At 40.8% G+C, this 19,522-nt stretch overlaps 1 protein-coding gene across 1 annotated transcript; it reads right to left on the bottom strand.

Annotated features, from left to right (window-relative positions):
* Positions 1 to 244: 244 nt before the first annotated feature.
* On the bottom strand, positions 245 to 17,107 carry LOC120035614 (myelin-associated glycoprotein-like). Its single transcript, XM_038982209.1, has 5 exons — positions 16,762 to 17,107; positions 16,328 to 16,633; positions 16,060 to 16,191; positions 807 to 956; positions 245 to 249 (listed from the first exon to the last, which is right to left on the bottom strand). The coding sequence occupies exons 1-5, from the start codon at positions 17,105 to 17,107 to the stop codon at positions 245 to 247; spliced, it is 939 nt and encodes a 312-aa protein (XP_038838137.1).
* Between the last annotated feature and the right edge of the window lie 2,415 nt (positions 17,108 to 19,522).

The raw sequence follows: 19,522 nt of genomic DNA, 5'->3' as shown, positions 1-19,522 counted from the left end.
TTATGAGGAACTGTGTAGGCCAGTGACACAAAATCTAAATGTAATCAATTTTAATGAGATATGTAAAATGTTGGACCAATAAGACCAAAAGATTTTCATGGAAATTGAATGTAAAGGTTTTTATTACAGTGTAATTAATAAACGACCTTAAATTCAGTCTCAATTGTTTCTTTGATTTAACATTCAACATAAAAACTGACACGATAACTTCTAAATAGATACAAACTGAAAATAGATGATATTGTTATTCTGGGAACAAAAAGATGCACAAAAGATGCAGAGAAACAGTAACTAGTGGATTTTAACACCATTCTGCCATCATGTAGACTTCCTGCACCAACTTCCTGTCTTGTATCAGACCACTGTCTCTCCAACTAACTGTGTCTTCTCTCCTCAGTCATCATTGACTTTATATGGTCTTAATCTGCCTTCAGTTGGCTAGTTGAACTCAGCAGTTCCTCTATACTGGAACCCATTAAACAGATGCTCTGTGAACTCAACACTAAAAATAAATGGTCTAAAGTAAAGAGTAGCCTACATCATCGTATCACCACTATAGTAACAGTTAAACACTTTTCATCCCAGCAAATTCTACAAATATGCAGACAAAAGCACATAATTATAAATGTAACAAAGTACCAATAGAAAACTAATACACAATGACAATAGTGTACATAAAAACACTTAATACCCATTGGAAAATTAACATGCACCTCTTTTATTCACTTGTGCATAAAGTCCATCTAGGTTGTTAAGAGGTGGTTCCTGGGCCCCTCTCCCGGTCACATTGACTTCAGCGTACTCACTCTCCTGTCCCTGGACCCTGTCCTGGGCTGCAGCTGGGGTCTCTTTGGTCTGTAGTTTGGAGAAGTCTATGTCACCGTATTGGATCTCTTCAGGCTGGTCTTCTGCAGGTTCCTCTGGTTCCTCTCCGGCTGTGGCCTGGTTAGCACACACTGTCCCAACAGGGGAGTTCCGTGGAGAGAACACAGAGAGAGGAACAGGTGTAAAGCTCTAAGCTCAGTCATGTGTAAAAACACACTAATTAGTGACCTTAAATTCATCAAATAAAGTACAAGGGTGGAGTGAAATGCAATGTACACTACACAACCAAAACTATGTGGTCACCTGCTCATCGAACATCTCATTCCAAAATCATGGGCATTAATGTCAATGTCATTAAATAGCTGAATCCACGCATTTGAAGGGGTGTCCACATACTTTTGAATATATAGTGTATATCTAACATATGATTGTGCCCTACGTTCCCGTTTTACCTTTAATAGCCAGCTGCACTTCCTTTGACTTGCCACAGCCGTGACTATTTCTTGCTTCACAGAAGTACAGTCCTCCATCACCAATAGTCACATTGAGGGAGTAACTCAGTCCAGATGCTACCTGTGTTAAATTACCCCCACTGCTCTTGAACCAGGTGAAGGTTGTCACAGGAGGGTTGGCTGTACTGATGCAGGTCAGATTAACACAGCTGCCCACTAATACTGGATCAGCTGGACTGATGGAGGCAGAGGTGTCCTTCGGAGAGACTGAGGGAGAGGGGTTCATTTAGAATGTATCTGGATATGGTATATTGAATAGTCTCATCAAAACCACTCTATTACAATCATCAGTGAAAACATGATAGAATGATCTATTCTACAGGAACCGGTGACTAAATCTTACATGAAACGTTAAGCATCATGTTATGTTCAGCTGTCTTGTTGCTTGTCCCTACTGGGTAGACTGCAGTACAAGTGATGTTCTGCTCATGATGAAGGTATGATGGAGCGAAGGTCACCGTGGAGAGAACTGATTTGGTTTGGTCTGGATTCTCCTGCAGTTGGTTCTCAGTTGTGAACTGTGTTGGGAGAGTCCATGTCAGCTCAGGGGGGTGTTCAGGACAGGGAGCAACAGCAGAGCAGTTCAAACTGACAGGGGTCCCTTCCTTCACCTCACCTGAGACAGTAATGATGGGACTGGATGGCAAATCTGTAATACATTGTAGATAAAGATATTTTACACTAATAGTTAAACTATCCACTTGTTCTACTCTTATCTTTGATGCAAGGAATATGAACTGGGGAAAATAGTTGGTTAAAAGATAAATTGTCTCTTACCCATGACAACTATATCAACAGACTTTTCATTGTCTGTTGCACGGAATGGTTGACTCTCAATCCTGAAGAAGTATTTATTAGTGTAACTGGTGGTTACATTGAAGAAGACTGTGGTGCAGTTCTTCTGGGACATGTTTCCAGTTATCTTCCCTTGATATCTGTTGACCGTCTCACTACTGTTAAATATCACACTGTCCGGATGCAGATCAAAGTAAGGGATTTCTTTCATCCACACTCCAGAGGTTGGTATTGTGCTGTTAAATGTATACTTTTTTTGGTGAGGAATGTCAAAGGAACATGGGATTTGCATACAGGAGCCAGTCAGTCCATCCAGTTTATTTGGCATTGTGGCGATCAAACCTCGTTGACCAAAACAGGCCAAAACACCTGCAACATGAAAGTCAACATCAGGGAGGTTCTGATATATTTTCGGTTCAGTCCAATGATATGTATTAACCCTAGATGACTGACAGGGGCCACTGATTGGAAGCCATTGCACAGCCATCTTGTTACTCCTCCTCCATTGTAAAAGCTATAGAAATGCATTTATTAATGTCTACATTAGTTTTTGACAAGTATATTCTATTACAGACATCTTAATCCATACTTTTAAATTATATTTTGTGAAACTGCAACACTTCCTTCATCAGAGAGACCCTACCCTTGTTCCAGACAATGTTCGCATCTTGCATCTCACTGAACTTTTATTATCCAATAACTAATTTATCATTGAGTCAGAGTTTTTCCTTCAAATTGTGTAGCCATGGTCTTCCCCTTTGCCCCCAACTATGCAAACCTGTATGTGGAACAATTTGAGGAAGCACTCACTTACAAAACATAGAGACACACCCCCTACTTTCTAAAATCCTCTCATGGAATATAAACATAGATGATGTCTTTGTGCTCTGGGAAGGAAGTCAGCAGGAACTAAATTAATTCCAAACTCTGATAAACGAGAGCTCTGAATATCTCAAATTCACCATGCAGACTGATGAGAGAAAAATAAACTACCTGGACTTATGGATCATCAAAGAGAATGATGCATTACATACAGACTTGTATACAAAGCCAACAGACCTCAATACCCTGCTACGTGGGGATAGTATGCATCCCCTTCCCCTCAGGAATGGTCTACCATATAGCCAGTTATGCAGGGTTAAATGAATCTGTTGCCAACAGTCAGACTTTGACAGCAATGCTAAGAAAATGAAAAATAAATTCAAAATTCAAGGCTACAATGAAAAAACGCTTGATGCTGCAATGATGAAAATATCTCAAAAACCAAGAGAGGATTTGCTAAAAACTAAACCAAAGAAGAAAAACAACGCAACAGTTTATTGCACTAAGTACACCAAGTGTTCAGAGAAAATGAAAGCAATCCTGAAAAAGCACTGGCATATTCTGCAATCAGACAACAAAATTGCACACCTCTTCAAGGAACCCCCACTGGTGGTCTATAAGTGTGGTCGCAATATTGGGGATAGCTTAGTGAGATCTGACCTGCCCCCTGAGCCCACTCAGACACTCTTGACACCCATTCCAAATGGGAACTACAAATGTGGCTCATGCTCACAGTGCAATAACTTTACAAAAACATCCTTCTATAGACACCCACATACAGGTGGAAAAATCCCTGTTAGGGGTATCATCTCTTGCAAGATAAAGGTAGTGATCTATCTCATCACATGTTCATGTGGGAAAGCCAACGTAGGACAAACGAAAATACAATTAAAACAATGCAGAGCTGAACACCGCAGCTCAATCAGGTGTAAGAACACTGACTATCCAGTAGCAGCTCAATCAGGTGTAAGAACACTGACTATCCAGTAGCAGCTCAATCAGGTGTAAGAACACTGACTATCCAATAGCAGCTCAATCAGGTGTAAGAACACTGATTATCCAATAGCAGCTCAATCAGGTGTAAGAACACTGACTATCCAATAGCAGCTCAATCAGGTGTAAGAACACTGATTATCCAATAACAGCTCAATCAGGTGTAAGAACACTGACTATCCAATAGCAGCTCAATCAGGTGTAAGAACACTGATTATCCAATAGCAGCTCAATCAGGTGTAAGAACACTGACTATCCAATAGCAGCTCAATCAGGTGTAAGAACACTGACTATCCAGTAGCAGCTCAATCAGGTGTAAGAACACTGATTATCCAATAGCAGCTCAATCAGGTGTAAGAACACTGACTATCCAATAGCAGCTCAATCAGGTGTAAGAACACTGACTATCCAATAGCAGCTCAATCAGGTGTAAGAACACTGACTATCCAATAGCAGCTCAATCAGGTGTAAGAACACTGACTATCCAATAGCAGCTCAATCAGGTGTAAGAACACTGACTATCCAGTAGCAGCTCAATCAGGTGTAAGAACACTGACTATCCAGTAGCAGCTCACTTTGTTGAAGCTAACCATCCCATCTCCTCCCTCAAAAACACACTCATTTACACACGCATTGAGCATGTTGGTCTACCAAGAAGTGGAGGTAACATGGAGGTCCTACTACTACAGAGGGAAGCCTACTGTATATATGCTTTTTTTAAACATTGACCCCTAGTGGTCTGAATATTGACTTTGATCTCAGGCCCTTGTTATGAACAATTAACTATTGTCTTTTAACAGTTTCACTCATTTCATTCTAATTAACCTCTTAATTTACACCCTTTCTTTTGTTATTTTGTATTTAGTGTTCAGTTTCGAATAAATAATATGAACACGTATCACGCTGCATCTTGGTCCTCACCTTCTTCTTCCAACAGACGTTACAGAACTACCCACCACCAACGGACCAAGCATCGTGGAAAAAAAGGAGGAATAGACATGGGAGGACATTCTGGAAGGGAAGGGATCCTACACATGGGAGGAGATCCTGGCTGGAAGGGATCGCCTCCCATGGGAAGAGGTGGAGGCAGCCAGGAGAGCAGAGGCAGCAGGAGAAGGGAACCAGCGGTACGAGGGAACGTGGCTGGCAAGGAAGCCCGAGAGGCAGCCCACAATTTTTTGGGGGGGGGGGGGGGGGGCACACGGGGGGTGTGGCGGAGTCAGGTTGGAGACCTGAGCCCACTTCCCGTTCTTACCGGGGCGAGCATGTGACTGGTCAGGCCCCGTGCTATGGGGTGATGCGCACGGTGTCTCGGCCGAGCATCCACAGCCCGGTGTGCTCGGTGCCAGCATCCCGCATTTGCCGGGTGGAAGCTGGCATCCAGCCAGAACGGGCGGGGCCAGATCTGCGCTCGAGACCGCCAGTGCGCCTCCACGGCCCAGTGTATCCAGTGCCTCGGCCAAGGAAGAGGCCTCCTGCATGTCTCCCCAGCCTGGTGAGTCCTGTGCCTGTGCTAAGCCCTAACCCTCCTGCATGTCTCCCCAGCCTGGTGAGTCCTGTGCCTTCTCCCAGAGCCAGGCCTCCTGTGTGTCTCTCCATTCCAGTGATGATCCATGGCAAGAAGCCTCCAGTGAGGATCCATGGCAAGAAGCCTCCAGTGATGATCCATGGCAAGAAGCCTCCAGTGATGATCGATGGCAAGAAGCCTCCAGTGATGATCCATGGCACGAAGCCTCCAGTGATGATCCATGGCAAGAAGCCTCCAGTGATGATCCATGGCAAGAAGCCTCCAGTGATGATCCATGGCACGAAGCCTCCAGTGATGATCCATGGCACGAAGCCTCCAGTGATCATCCATGGCACGAAGCCTCCAGTAATGATCCATGGTAAGAAGCCTCCAGGGGTGAGACATGGCACGAAGTCTCCAGAGACGGCCTCCTGTCCGGAGCTGCCAGAGTCTCCCTCCTGTCCGGAGCTGCCAGAGTCTCCCTCCTGTCCGGAGCTGCCAGAGTCTCCCTCCTGTCCGGAGCTGCCAGAGTCGTCCTCCTGTCCGGAGCTGCCAGAGTCTCCCTCCTGTCCAGAGCTGCCAGAGTCGGCCTCCTGTCCGGAGCTGCCAGAGTCGCCCTCCTGTCCGGGGCCCGCTGCGAGGGTCCCCAGTCCAGGGTCGGTGGCGAGGGTTCTCGCTCTAGAGGCGCCACCTAAGCGGGCCAAGCCAGAGGTGGAGCGGGGTCTACGTACTGCACCAGAGCCGCCACCGCGGTGAAATGCCCACCCAGACCCTCCCCTATAGGTTCTAGTTTTACGGCCGGAGTCCGCACCTTTGGGGGGGGGGGGGGTACTGTCACGCCCTGACCTTAGTTCCTTTGTTATGTCTCTATTTTGGTTTGGTCAGGGCGTGAGTTGGGGTGGGCATTCTATGTTTTTGTTCTATGTGTTATATTTCTATGTGTTTGGCCGAGTGTGGTTCTCAATCAGAGGCAGCTGTCTATCGTTGTCTCTGATTGAGAACCATACTTAGGTAGCCTCATCCCACCTGTGTTTTGTGGGTAGTTGTTTTCTGTTGTGTGTCTGCACCAGCCAGAACTGTTTCGGTCGTTATTTTTGTTATTTTTGTTATTTTTGTTATTTTTGTTATTTCTGTGTTCATTAAATAAATATGGACACGTACCACGCTGCACCTTGGTCCTCTCTTTCCAACAGCCGTTACAGTATTGTTATTTTATTTATTGAATTAACAAAGTTATGCAACACCCAATTCCCCAGTGTGAAAAAGTAATTGCGCCCTTACACTCAATAACTGGTTGTGCCACCATTCCAAAACACATAATCTACATGAAAATGTAATAAAAGCAACAAATTTAAAGTTTTGGAATGGCTTAGTCAATGTCCAGACCTAATCCCAAATGAAATATTGTGACAGTTCATGCTTGAAAACCCACAACTGTTGCTGAGATAAAGCAGTTCTGCATGGGAGATTGGGCCAAAATTCCCCCACAGCGATGTGAGAGACTAATCAACAACAACAGGAAGTGTATGGTTGGAGTCTATGTAGCTAAAGTTGGCACAACGAGTCATTGAGAGTTAGGGGGCAATTACTTTTTCACACAGGGACATTGGGTGTTGCACAACTTTGTTTAAGTAATAAATGAAATAAGTATGTAATTGTTGTGTTATTTGTTCACTCAGGTTCCATTTATCTAATATTAGCTTTTGATTGAATATCTGATATAATATCAAACATTTACTAGCAAAAATATGCAAAAGTAGAACAAATTTGAAAGCGGGCAAAAACATTTCACAGCACTGTTTGAATCTAGACTTTTAAACTGCACTAATCAGGAATTAACCTCACACTTTTCTACACAATTAAACAGCTAGAAATATAGCGCATCCCATGAAATATCATGACTTGTGCTTATTCCTCTGTCTGATTCATAACTAGTTGTTGTTTTGTGGAAGACTCACCTGACATAAAGAGGACAATGAGAAAAAACATGTTCTCAGAACAAGCCATGTGAGAACTCACACACTACTGATCACCTGAAACAGTACAAACATACACTTCCTGTTATAGTAAGTGACATACTACTGATCACCTGAAACATTACAAACATACACTTCCTGTTATAGTAAGTGACATACTACTGATCACCTGAAACAGTACAAACATACACTTCCTGGTAAGTCACATGACACGTACTGTATCACATTGAAGCTTTAGTCCATATATCACGTAGGTACTAAAGTTGTTAAGCTAATACATGAACTAACAGCCGTACATTGAACGTTTTGCATCTCATTACTTGTAATTAATTTCCATCATTTAGTGTGAACATTAAAATATGAAGATAAGATAGTGAAGTAGTTGTCACTTGCCTTACAATGATGTAAACGGTCCACGGGAGACACTGTCACACACCCATAGTTTGTTCTGACAAACTAAAGTGCTGAAAATCATGTGGCACATCTCACATCTCATCAGTGACATACTTCCTAATAAGTGCATTTATATAACAGGATGTTGAATAGTCTATGTGCTGGGTGTCAACATCAGTTGTGAAAACATGGTATGCTAATTTAAGTGTTTAGAACATTGTCATTTTCTAATGAACCTTCTACTCCAGAACAATTCGTTTCAGTCACTTGAAACATTGCAGAGGTGGCCTTAGTCATGTTTCACCAGTTTCAAATGAAATGGAGCCCAGCTGCCCACTGACTGATTCTTAACACATCGTGTGGGTCAGCCACTGACTCAACAGCTTTTTGTGGCCTATACATTTCATTACTGCCCGAAATGGACACGTATACACAATATATTTTCATTGTGGGATTATAACATTCATTGCAGTTAATGTATGTTTGGGGGTGGGGGGTAAATAACCCTTTTATTGGGTAGGGGACCCCTTAACAGCATTGTGTTACAGGCCCCCAAATAATCAAGTCCACCCTTGATACAACAACAGAAACTTTAAGCAATATAACCATCTCCCTCTCCTCAATCTCCCAGGATTTAAAAAAATGTAGCTAAATCATGAACCAAAATCCATCCAACTTGCTTCCATCCAACTTGCTTAGTTAAATTTGAGTTCAGTAAAAGATACCCGGTTCTCACATTATCTTTCAACACAAAAAACAGACTTTGTCAGAAACAGAGTGACTGTAATTGTAATTTATGGATTATCACACACTCCTCCATTTCTCCTGCACCCACTTCCTCTTTCATTACGTCACTATCTGCCAAGAAGAGCATGGTGGGCTGGGAGCCACAGGAGGGAGCCATCGACCTGCAGGGCAAGGTGTACCTCTTCGACGGTCATGTCTAGATGGGACACAGCTTTTGTCAAATTGACGTTCTTAAGTTGATGTTGTTTTATTTTAGCTAACCCTAGCCCTTTTTCTTACCTTAATCAATTATCCTAACCTGCTACGTTAATTCTCCCAACCTGCTGCACAAGTTCTCCTACATTTGCTAGGAAAAGTTCATTTTGACAAACAGCTGTATCCCTTCTATTCTAAACCCTGTTCGACCTGCACAAGGCCTTCTGGGAGAAGGAGACCCAGGAGCTGAGGACATACTTTACCCAGCAGGTGGGTTTTTATTACAGTGCAATTAATGAACAACCTCAAACGCAGCCTCATGTGTGTCTCTTGAACAACACTCAAAATAAAAACGGACACAAAATAGCTCCCAACAATACACACATGAAAAATAGACATGTAATGGGGATATTTAAGATGAGTTAAGTTCAGATTCAGTTTAGAATGATTCATATAATGTTCAGCATATTTATATATTTGACCTTTCTGTAACATGATTTCCAGTGTGCTGTTTGTAACACTTGGGTTGATGGTCAATAGACTCAATGCTGTATGTTATGGATTAAATTCATAACTGTTGATAGTGATTGACGACAGACTGGAGGTACAAGGACTGAGGACACGCTGATTGTTATTGTATTCTGTGAAATAATGATTCTGTAGTAGTTATAAAAGCCACTGCCTTTGGTTTTTCACTTCCTAAAAGCCTCTCAGGCTGGTGTTTACAGAACATTTGTTGGTCTGATTCGGATATAAAGGATCTGTCTTCAAGAGGATGGTGTTTACAGAACATTTGTTGGTCTGATTAGGATATAAAGGATCTGTCTTCAAGAGGATGGTGTTTACAGAACAATTGTTGGTCTGATTAGGATATAAAGGGTCTGTCTCCAAGAGGCCAATCAGACATTGTCTCTGCTTCTATACTGGATGTTGTCTCCCGGTTGCAACTTGTATTAAACCTGATTGATTCATGATTGACCTTACCAACGACTTCTCTTCTCTTTTGTTCACAGAGGCACAAATATCACCCCCCCAGGACATGCTAACCTCTCACCTTGGCAATGACAGAGGAAGTTATGGGGTGATATATGATATTTCTCACTCATAATGTTTCACAATTCATCCAGGACCATAATCATGGTAGAATCCACAATAATGAATTTAGAAATATATTCTATTCTGAATTACAATAAAAGTTACTGCAAAATAACACAATAAACACAATAAATTAAACAAATTAAACTTTCTGCATTATAAGCATCTCCCTCTCCTCTATCTCCCAGCCTGAATGGGAATGTGTGTGGGATTTAAACATATGGTTAAATCATCAACCAAAATCCACTATTCATTTATTCAAGAGTTACATTTTTAAAATTTGAGTTTGATACAAAACATATGGTTGTCACATTATGTTTCAACATGAAAAACAGACTTGGTATGAAACAGAGTAACTGTAATTGTATCTGACTGATTCTCACACACCACTCAACTTCTCCTACACCAACTTCCTCTTTGAAGTCTATTTGCAAAGAGGATCCTGATGGGCTGGAAGCCACAGAGACACTATTTTCACTCCACTTGGATTCGGAATTGACTTTTTAATGTAGCATGTTTGGAGACTGAGGTTAATGCTTAGGACTCCCGAGTGGCGCAGCGGTCTAAGGCACAGCATCTCAGTGCTAGAGGATTCACTACAGTACCTGGTTTGAATCCAGGCTGCATCACATCTGACTGTGATTGGGAGTCCCATAGGGAGGCGCAAAATTGACCCAATGTTGTCCAGGTTTGGCCGGGGAGACAGTCGTTGTAAATAAGAATTTGTTCTTAACTGACTTGCCTAGTTATATAAAGGTTAAATAAAATAAATAAAAATAGATTAGTTTAAAGGGATATGGTTAAGGAAAATGCTTTCCTAACTAGGATTGGAAGACAGCATTTGTTACCCTGAGCTTACAGTGGCAAGAAAAAGTATATGAACCCTTTGGAATTACCTGCTTAAATTGGTCATACAATTTGATCTGATCTTCATCTAAGTCACAACAATAGACAAACACAGTCTGCTTAAACTAACAACACACAAACAATTATACGTTTTCACGTCTTTATTGAACACACGAGTAAACATTCACAGTGCAGGGTGGGAAAAGTTTGTGAACCTTTGGATTTTATAACTGGTTTACCCTCCTTTGGAAGCAATAACCTCAACCAAACGTTTTCTGTAGTACTGAACTGTTCCAGTTCAGCAATATTCTTGTGATGTCTGGTGTGAACTGCTCTCTTGAGGTCATGCCACTGCATCGCAATCGGGTTGAGGTCAGGACTCTGTCTGGGTCACTCCAGAAGGAGTATTTTCTTCTGTTGAAGCCATTCTGTTGTTGATTTACTTCTGTGTTTTGGGTTGTTGTCCTGTTGCATCACTCAACTTCTGTTGACCTTCAATTGGCGGACAGATAGCCTTACATTCTGCTGCAAAAAGTCTTGATAAACTTGGGAATTCATTTTTCCATCAATGATAGCATGCTGTCCAGGCCCTGAGGCAGAAAAGCAGCTCCAAACCATGATGCTCCCTCCACCATAATTTACAGTTGGGATGAGGCTTTTATGTTTATGTGCTGTGCCTTTTTTTCTCCACACATAGTGTTGTGTGTTCCTTCCAAACAACTCAACTTTAGTTTAATGTGTCCACAGAATATTTTGCCAGTAGCGCTGTGAAACATCCAGGTGCTCTTTTGCGAACTTTAGACATGCAGCAATGTTTTCTTTTTGGACAGCAGTGGCTTTTTCTGTGGTGTCCTCCCATGAACACAAATTTGTTCAGTGTTTTACATATCGTTGACTCGTCAACAGAGATGTTAGCATGTTCCAGAGATTGCTGTAAGTCTTTAGCTGACACTAGGATTCTTCTTATCCTCACTGAGCATTCTGCGCTGTGCTCTTGCAGTCATCTTTGCAGGAAGGCCAGTCCTAGGGAGAGTAGCAACATTGCTGAACTTTCTCCATTTATAGACAATTCGTCTTACCGTGGACTAAGGAACATCAAGGCTTTTAGAGATACTTTTGTAACCCTTTCCAGATTTATGCAAGTCAACAATTCTTAATCTTAGGTCTTCTGTGATCTCTTTTTTTCGAGGTACGGTTCACATCAGGCAATGCTTCTTGTGAATAGCAAACTCAAATTTTGTGAGTGTTTTGTATAGGGTAGGGCAACTCTAACCAGCATCACTACTCTGGACGGTTCTGACCTAGAATATGTGGACAACTACAAATACCTAGGTGTCTGGTTAGACTGTAAACTCTCCTTCCAGACTCACATTAAACATCTCCAATCAAAAATTAAATCTAGAATCGGCTTCCTATTTCGCAACAAAGCATCCTTCACTCATGCTGCCTAACATACCCATGTAAAACTGACCATCCTACTGATCCTCGACTTTGTCGATGTCATTTATAAAATACCTTCCATACTCTATCCCACAAATTGGATGCAGTCTATCACAGTGGCATCCGTATTGTCACCAAAGCCTCATATACCACTCACCATTGCGACCTGTATGCTCCAGTTGGCTGGCCCTCGCTTCATACTCGTCGCCAAACCCACTGGCTCCAGGTCATCTACAAGTTTCTGCAAGGTAAAGCCCCGCCTTATCTCAGCTCACTGGTCACCATAGCAGCACCCACCCGTAGCACGCGCTCCAGCAGGTATATCTCACTGGTCACCCCCAAAGCCAATTCTTCCTTTGGCCGCCTCTCCTTCCAGTTCTCTGCTGCCAATGAATGGAACGAACTGCAAAAATCACTGAAGCTGGAGAATCATATCTCCCTCACTAACTTTAAGCACCAGCTGTAGGAGCAGTTCACAGATCACCGCACCTGTACATAGCCCATCTGTAAATAGCCCATCCAATTACCTCATCCCCATACTGTTATTTATTTTGCTCCTTTGCACCCCAGTACCTCTACTTACACACTCATCTTCTGCACATCTATCACCCCAGTGTTTAATTGCTATATTGTAATTATTTCGCCACTATGGCCTATTTATTGCATTACCTCTCTTATCCTACCTCATTTGCACACACTGTATATAGACTTTTTCTATTGTAATATTGACTGTATGTTTGTTTATTCCATGTGTAACTCTGTGTTCTTGTTTGTGTCGCACTGCTTTGCTTTATCTTGGCCAGGTCGCAGTTGTAAATGAGAACTTGCTCTCAACTTGCCTACCTGGTTAAATAAAGGTGAAATAAAAATAAATAAAAAACATTGGTGAGTCCATCTTGGTAAGTCTATAAGAGCTTTGCACATCTGAAATGAACAATATTTCCACATTATTCTTTAAAAAATTCTTCAAGCTCTTTCAAATTGGTTGTTGATCATTGCTAGAAAGCCTTTTTCAAGTCTTGTCATAGATTTTCAAACTGAAATTAGGCCACTCAGGAACATTCAATGTTGTCATAGTTAGCAACTGGTGTATATTTGGCATTTTGTTTTAGGTTATTGTCCTTTTGAAAGGTGAATTTGTGTCCCAGTGTCTTTTGAAAATCAGACTGAACCAGGTTTTTCTCTAGAGTTTTGCTTAGCTCTATTCCATTTATTTGTATCCTAAAAAACTTGATGACAAGCATACCCATAACATATTGCAGCCATCACCATGCTTGAAAACATTTAGATATTGGTAGTGGTACTCTAAATATGTTGATATGTTGTGTTGGACATAGAGTGAATTTCTTGGCCAAATGTTTTGCAGTTTTACTTTAGTGCCTTATTGCAAACAGAATGCATGTTTTGGAATATTTTTATTCTGTACATGTTTCCTTCTTTTCAGTCTGTAATTCAGGTTCGTATTATGGAGTAAGTAACGTGTTGTTGATCGATCCTCAATTTTCTCCAATCACAGCCATTAAACTCTGTAACGGTTTTGAAGTCACCACTGGCCTTATGGTGAAATCAGTGGAGGCTGCTGAGAGGAAGACAACTCATAATAATGTCTGGAACGGAGAAAATGGAATGGAATCAAACACATGGAAAACGTGTTGGATGTATTTGGTACCATTCCACCTATTCTGCTCCAGCCATTATCTCGAGTACGTTCTCCCCAATTAAGGTGCTACCAACCTCCTGTGAGTAAAATCCCTGTGCTGTGTTTTTCCTCTCCGGGGACTGCGTTAGCAAGGACGCCTGTATCTTTGTAGTGATTGGGTGTATTGATAAACCATCCAAAGTGTAATTAATAAACTCACTAAGCTCAAAGGGATATTCAATGTCAGATTTATTTTCTTTTTACCCATCTACCAACAGGTGCCCTTCTTTGTGAGGCAATGGAAAAGCTGGTTATATCTGTTTGAAAGTTGATGCTTGACTGAGGGACCTTACTGAAAATTGTATGTGTGGGGTACAGAGATGAGGTAGTCATTAAAAATCATGTTTAACACTAGTATTGCACAGAAAGTGAATCCATGCAACTCATGTGACTAGTTAAGGAAATCTTCTCTCCTGAACTTATTTAGGCTTGCCATAGAAAAGGTGTTGAATATATATTGACTTTCAGCTTTTCATTTTTATGTCTAAAAACATAATTCCACATTGTGTGTAGAACAGTGACACAAAATCTCAATTTAATCCATTTTAATGAGATATGTTAAATGTTGGACCAAAAAGACCAAAAGATTTCATGGAAATTTAATGTAACGGTTTTAATTAGAGGACAATTAATAAACAACCTTAAATTCAGTCTCAATTGTTTCTTTGATTTAACACTCAGCATAAAAACTGACACAATAACTTCTAAATAGATACAAACTGAAAAAAGATAATATTGTTATTCTGGTAACTGCACAAAAGATGCAGAGAAACAGTGACTAGTGGATTTTAACACCATTCTGCCATCATGTAGACTTCCTGCACCAACTTCCTGTCTTGTATCAGACCACTGTCTCTCCAACTAACTGTGTCTTCTCTCCTCAGTCATCATTGACTTTATATGGTTTTAAACTGCCTTCAGTTGGCTAGTTGAACTCAGCAGTTCCTCTATACTGGAACCCATTAAACAGATGCTCTGTGAACTCAACACTCAAAAGAAATGGTCTAAAATAAAGAGTAGCCTACATCATCGTATCACCACTATAATAACAGTTAAACACTTTTCCCCCAGCAAATTCTATAAATATTCAGATATTCAAAGAAAACACAATTATAAATGTAACAAAAGTATCAATATAAAATGAATACACAATGACAATACTGTACACAAAAACACTTAATACCCATTGGCTAAATACTTAAAATTCACCTATTTTATTGACTTGTGCATGAAGACCATCTAGGTTGTTAAGTGGTGTTTACTGATTCCCTCTCCCGACCGCGGCCTGGTTAGAGCACACTGTCCCAGCCGGGGAGTTCTGTGGAGAGAACACAGAGAAAGGAACAGTTGTCAGGACCGACACTTCAGAAGAATAATGACTTCATAGTTACAGTTGGTTACACAACACAGTATTCATTCAATTCTTCCTTAAACACACATTCTAGATGGGTTTTAAAAGTTGAGTCTAACATTCCCACCTGTCCCTGTGAAAGGTCTGTCATGTCAAACCCACTGGGGAGTCTAGATGTTCTCCTCCTCCTGGAAGACAAGAATAAAGGTATTTTGACATCATTTAGGTTTTCATATACAAAAGCACAATCAGAATGATAAATATGTTTAAATTGAGGCTGGGAATATCTTTTTACCATGCAAAGAATACGATCAGGCTGAAAAGGAAAATGAACCCCAAGGTTTTTCCTACAATCTCAAAAACCTTTGGGTTAACAGGCTCTTCTTGCCCTGTAAATAAAACACATATTATGGTCATCTGTTCCTAAAAGAGGAAACATTTTGCACATTGTCTAACATTACAAATTACATATATACTGTAGATGTACAGATGTAAGGTCTTAATTTAGCCAGTATTGTTGCAGAAAAATAATCCTGCAGCAAAAGGATTTGAACGTTTATTCCGTAATATTGTTCCATTGGTGGTGAGGCTATTAGCTGGACAAAATAAGGCTACATGAAACATTAAGCATCATGTTATGTTCAGCTGTCTTTTGAACGGGTGTCCACATACTTTTGAATATATAGTGAGTATCTAACATACGATTGTGCCCTACGTGCCCGTTTTACCTTTAATAGCCAGCTGCACTTCCTTTGACTTGCCACAGCCTTGACTATTTCTTGCTTCACAGAAGTACAGTCCTCCATCACCAACAGTCACAATGAGGGTGTAACTCAGTCCAGATGCTACCTGTGCTAAATTACCCCCACTGATCTTGAACCAGGTGAAGTTTGTCACAGAAGGGTTGGCTGTACTGCTGCAGGTCAGATTAACACAGCTGCCCACTAATACTGGATCAGCTGGACTGATGGAGGCCGAGGTGTCCTTAGGAGAGACTGAGGGAGAGGGGTTCATTTAGAATGTATCTGGATATGGTATATTGAATAGTCTCATCAAAACCACTCTATTACAATCATCAGTGAAAACATGATAGAATGATCTATTCTTCAGGAACCGGTGACTAAATCTTACATGAAACGTTAAGCATCATGTTATGTTCAGCTGTCTTGTTGCTTGTCCCTACTGGGTAGACTGCAGTACAAGTGATGTTCTTCTCATGATGAAGGTATGATGGAGTGAAGGTCACCGTGGAGAGAACTGATTTGGTTTGGTCTGGATTCTCCTGCAGTTGGTTCTCAGTTGTGAACTGTGTTGGGAGAGTCCATGTCAGCTCAGGGGGGTATTCAGGACAGGGAGCGACAGCAGAGCAGTTCAAACTGACAGAGGTCCCTTCCTTCACTTCACCTGAGACAGTAATGATGGGGCTGGAAGGCAAATCTGTAATACATTGCAGATAAAGATATTTTACACTAATAGTTAAATTATCCACTTGTTCTACTCTTATCCTTGATGCAAGGAATATGAGCTGTAAGAAATAGTTGTTCAACAGTTAAATTGTCTCTTACCCCTGACAACTATATCAACAGACTTATCAGTGTCTGTTGCAAGGAATGGTTGACTCTCAATCCTGAAGAAGTATCTATTAGTGTAACTGGTGGTTACATTGAAGAAGACTGTGGTGCAGTTCTTCTGGGACATGTTTCCAGTTATCTTCCCTTGAAATCTGTTGACCGTCTCACTACTGTTAAATATCACACTGTCCGGACGCCCACCAAAGTATGGGTTTTCTTTCATCCACACTCCAGAGGTTAGTATTGTGGTGTTAAATTTATACTTATGTTGGTCAGGAATATCAAATGAACATGGGATTTGCATACAGGAGCCAGTCAGTACATCCAGTCTATCTGGCATTGTGGTGATCAAACCTCGTTGACCAAAACAGGCCAAAACACCTGCAACATAAAGGACAACATCAGGGAGGTTCTGATATATTTTCCGCACAGTCCAATGATATGTATTAACACTAGATGACTGACAGGGGCCGCTGTTTGGAAGCCACTGCATAGCCATCTTGTTACTCCTCCTCCATTGTAAAACAGATTTTGGAAGCTATAGAAATACATTTATTAATGTCTACATTCATTTTTGACAAGTATATTCTATTACAGACACCTTAATGCAAACTTTTAAATTATATTTTGTAAAATTGCAACACTTGTGACCTGCAACACCTTCAGCAGAGAGACCCTACCCTTGCTCCGGGCAATGATCGCATCTTGCGACTCACTGAACTGGTATTATCCAATAACTACCTCATCTTTGAGTCAGACTTTTTCCTTCAAATTCGGGGTGTTGCTATGGGCTCCCCCTTTGACCCCAACTATGTGAACTTGTATGTGGAACAATTTGAGGAAGCACTCATTTACAAAACAGAGACACACCCCCTACTATCTAAAATCCTCTCATGGAAGAGATACATAGATGATGTCTTTGTGCTCTGGGAAGGAAGTCAGCAGGAACAAAATGAATTCCAAACTCTGCTAAACGAGAGCTCTGAATATCTCAAATTCACCATGCAGACTGATTAGAGAAAAATGTAGCCAGTTATGCAGGGTTAAATGAATCTGTTGCCAACAGTCAGATTTTGACAGCAATGCTAAAAAAGTCTTGATGCTGCAATGACGAAAATATCTCAAAACCCAAAAGAGGGATTTCTAAAAACTAAACCAAAGAAGTGAAACAACGCAACAGTCTTTTGCACTAAGTACACCAAGTGTTCAGAGAAAATGAAAGCAATCCTGAAAAAGCACTGGCATATTCTGTAATCAGACCAGTGGAAACCCGACTGGTGGTCTATAAGCATGGTCGCAATATTGGGGATAGCTTAGTGAGATCTGACCTGCCCCCTGAGCCCACTCAGACACTCTTGACACACAATCCAAATGGGAACTACAAGTGTGGATCATGCTCACAGTGCAATAGCTTTACAAAAACACCCTTCTACAGAGACCCACATACAGGTGGAAAAATCCCTGTTAGGGGTATCATCTCTTGCAAGACAAAGGGAGTAATCTATCTCATCACATGTTCATGTGGAAAAGCCAACGTAGGACAAACGAAAATACAATTAAAACAATGCAGAGCTGAACACTGCAGCTCAATCAGGTGTAAGAACACTGACTATCCAATAGCAGCTCACTTTGTTGAAGCAACACAGGTTGATCCCATCTCCTCCTTCAAATACACAGGTATTGATCCTGTTGCTCTACCAATGAGAGGAGGTAACATGGAGATCCTACCACTACAGAGGGAGGCTTACTATATTTCCTATTTAAAAACATTGACCCCTCGTGTCTTAAAATTGAATTTGGTCTCCGTCCCTTCTTATGAACAATTATTAAGTCCTATAAATGAATATATTCTTTCTACAGCTTATCAGCATAGAACCAATATGTTCCCCCTGTTGATGATGCTTACTATGCATTATGGATGAACCAAAAGATTATATTTTATCAACATTTAATGAAATTGGAAACAATTAAAAATATGTGAAATTAAATTTAAAAAATAATTTATGTTGATGCTAATCTTATGCTAATGTTAATGATAACAGTAGCCTAATATATTCAATATGCTGTAAACTATTGTCTTTCAACAGTTTCACTCAATTCACTCTAATTAACCTCATAATTATGACACACCCCTCACTATTGTCATTGGTTGCACTAATTTCACTGTTTGTCTACATAACCTGGTTCAAGCATTCATGACTTTACCCTGAAGAAGACACAGTGATGCCGAAACGTTGGTGTTTTACCCAATAAATGACTGGGAGTTTATATATATAGAGTGTGCAACTCTCTTTGTTTTTATAGCTTACAGTGTATTCACCGTTAGTCAGCACCTCTACAATAAGTCATTTTCTCTGAGTGTGCTCCAGCTCATGCTTTTTATATGACCTGAACATAACAAATAAAAATAAAAATATGTAAAGATATTAAAGTATTTTATTTATAGAGTACTAACTTTACTGTTCCCCTCTACAACAAAATACTTAAATACATGCAATTTTGTCTTTGAAACATTTTATTGAAATACTGTAGAATTCCATTAATTCTTATGGAGGACTGCTTCTTCTGGGGAGTACCATATATAGAGACCGGTGGATTTAAAGTCTCTCATTGGCCGTTACATAGCATCAGCTATCCAGGGTTTATACACATTATTGGTACAGTCTCTCTCAATAATAATAATGTGAACTTATTTCTATGTACAGGTGATTTTTCAATTGGTCGGTATGTTGTCAAGGAGTGAGGTGACGTGTGT

Source organism: Salvelinus namaycush, unplaced genomic scaffold (genome assembly GCF_016432855.1).
Source record: "Salvelinus namaycush isolate Seneca unplaced genomic scaffold, SaNama_1.0 Scaffold1071, whole genome shotgun sequence".
Taxonomy (NCBI): domain Eukaryota; kingdom Metazoa; phylum Chordata; class Actinopteri; order Salmoniformes; family Salmonidae; genus Salvelinus; species Salvelinus namaycush.
This window is presented reverse-complemented; position numbering and strand designations above follow the sequence as displayed.

Excerpts from the sequence above, each read along its gene's own strand:
- LOC120035614 (XM_038982209.1), bottom strand. The coding sequence starts at position 17,107 with ATGCCAGATAGACTGGATGTACTGACTGGCTCCTGTATGCAAATCCCA. Across the intron at positions 16,192-16,327 it reads CATGATGCTTAACGTTTCAT|TCTCTCCTAAGGACACCTCG; the intron begins GTAAGATTTAGT and ends CCTCTCCCTCAG. Across the intron at positions 957-16,059 it reads CTGGTTCAAGATCAGTGGGG|TGTGTGCTAACCAGGCCACA; the intron begins GTAATTTAGCAC and ends CTGTTGGGACAG.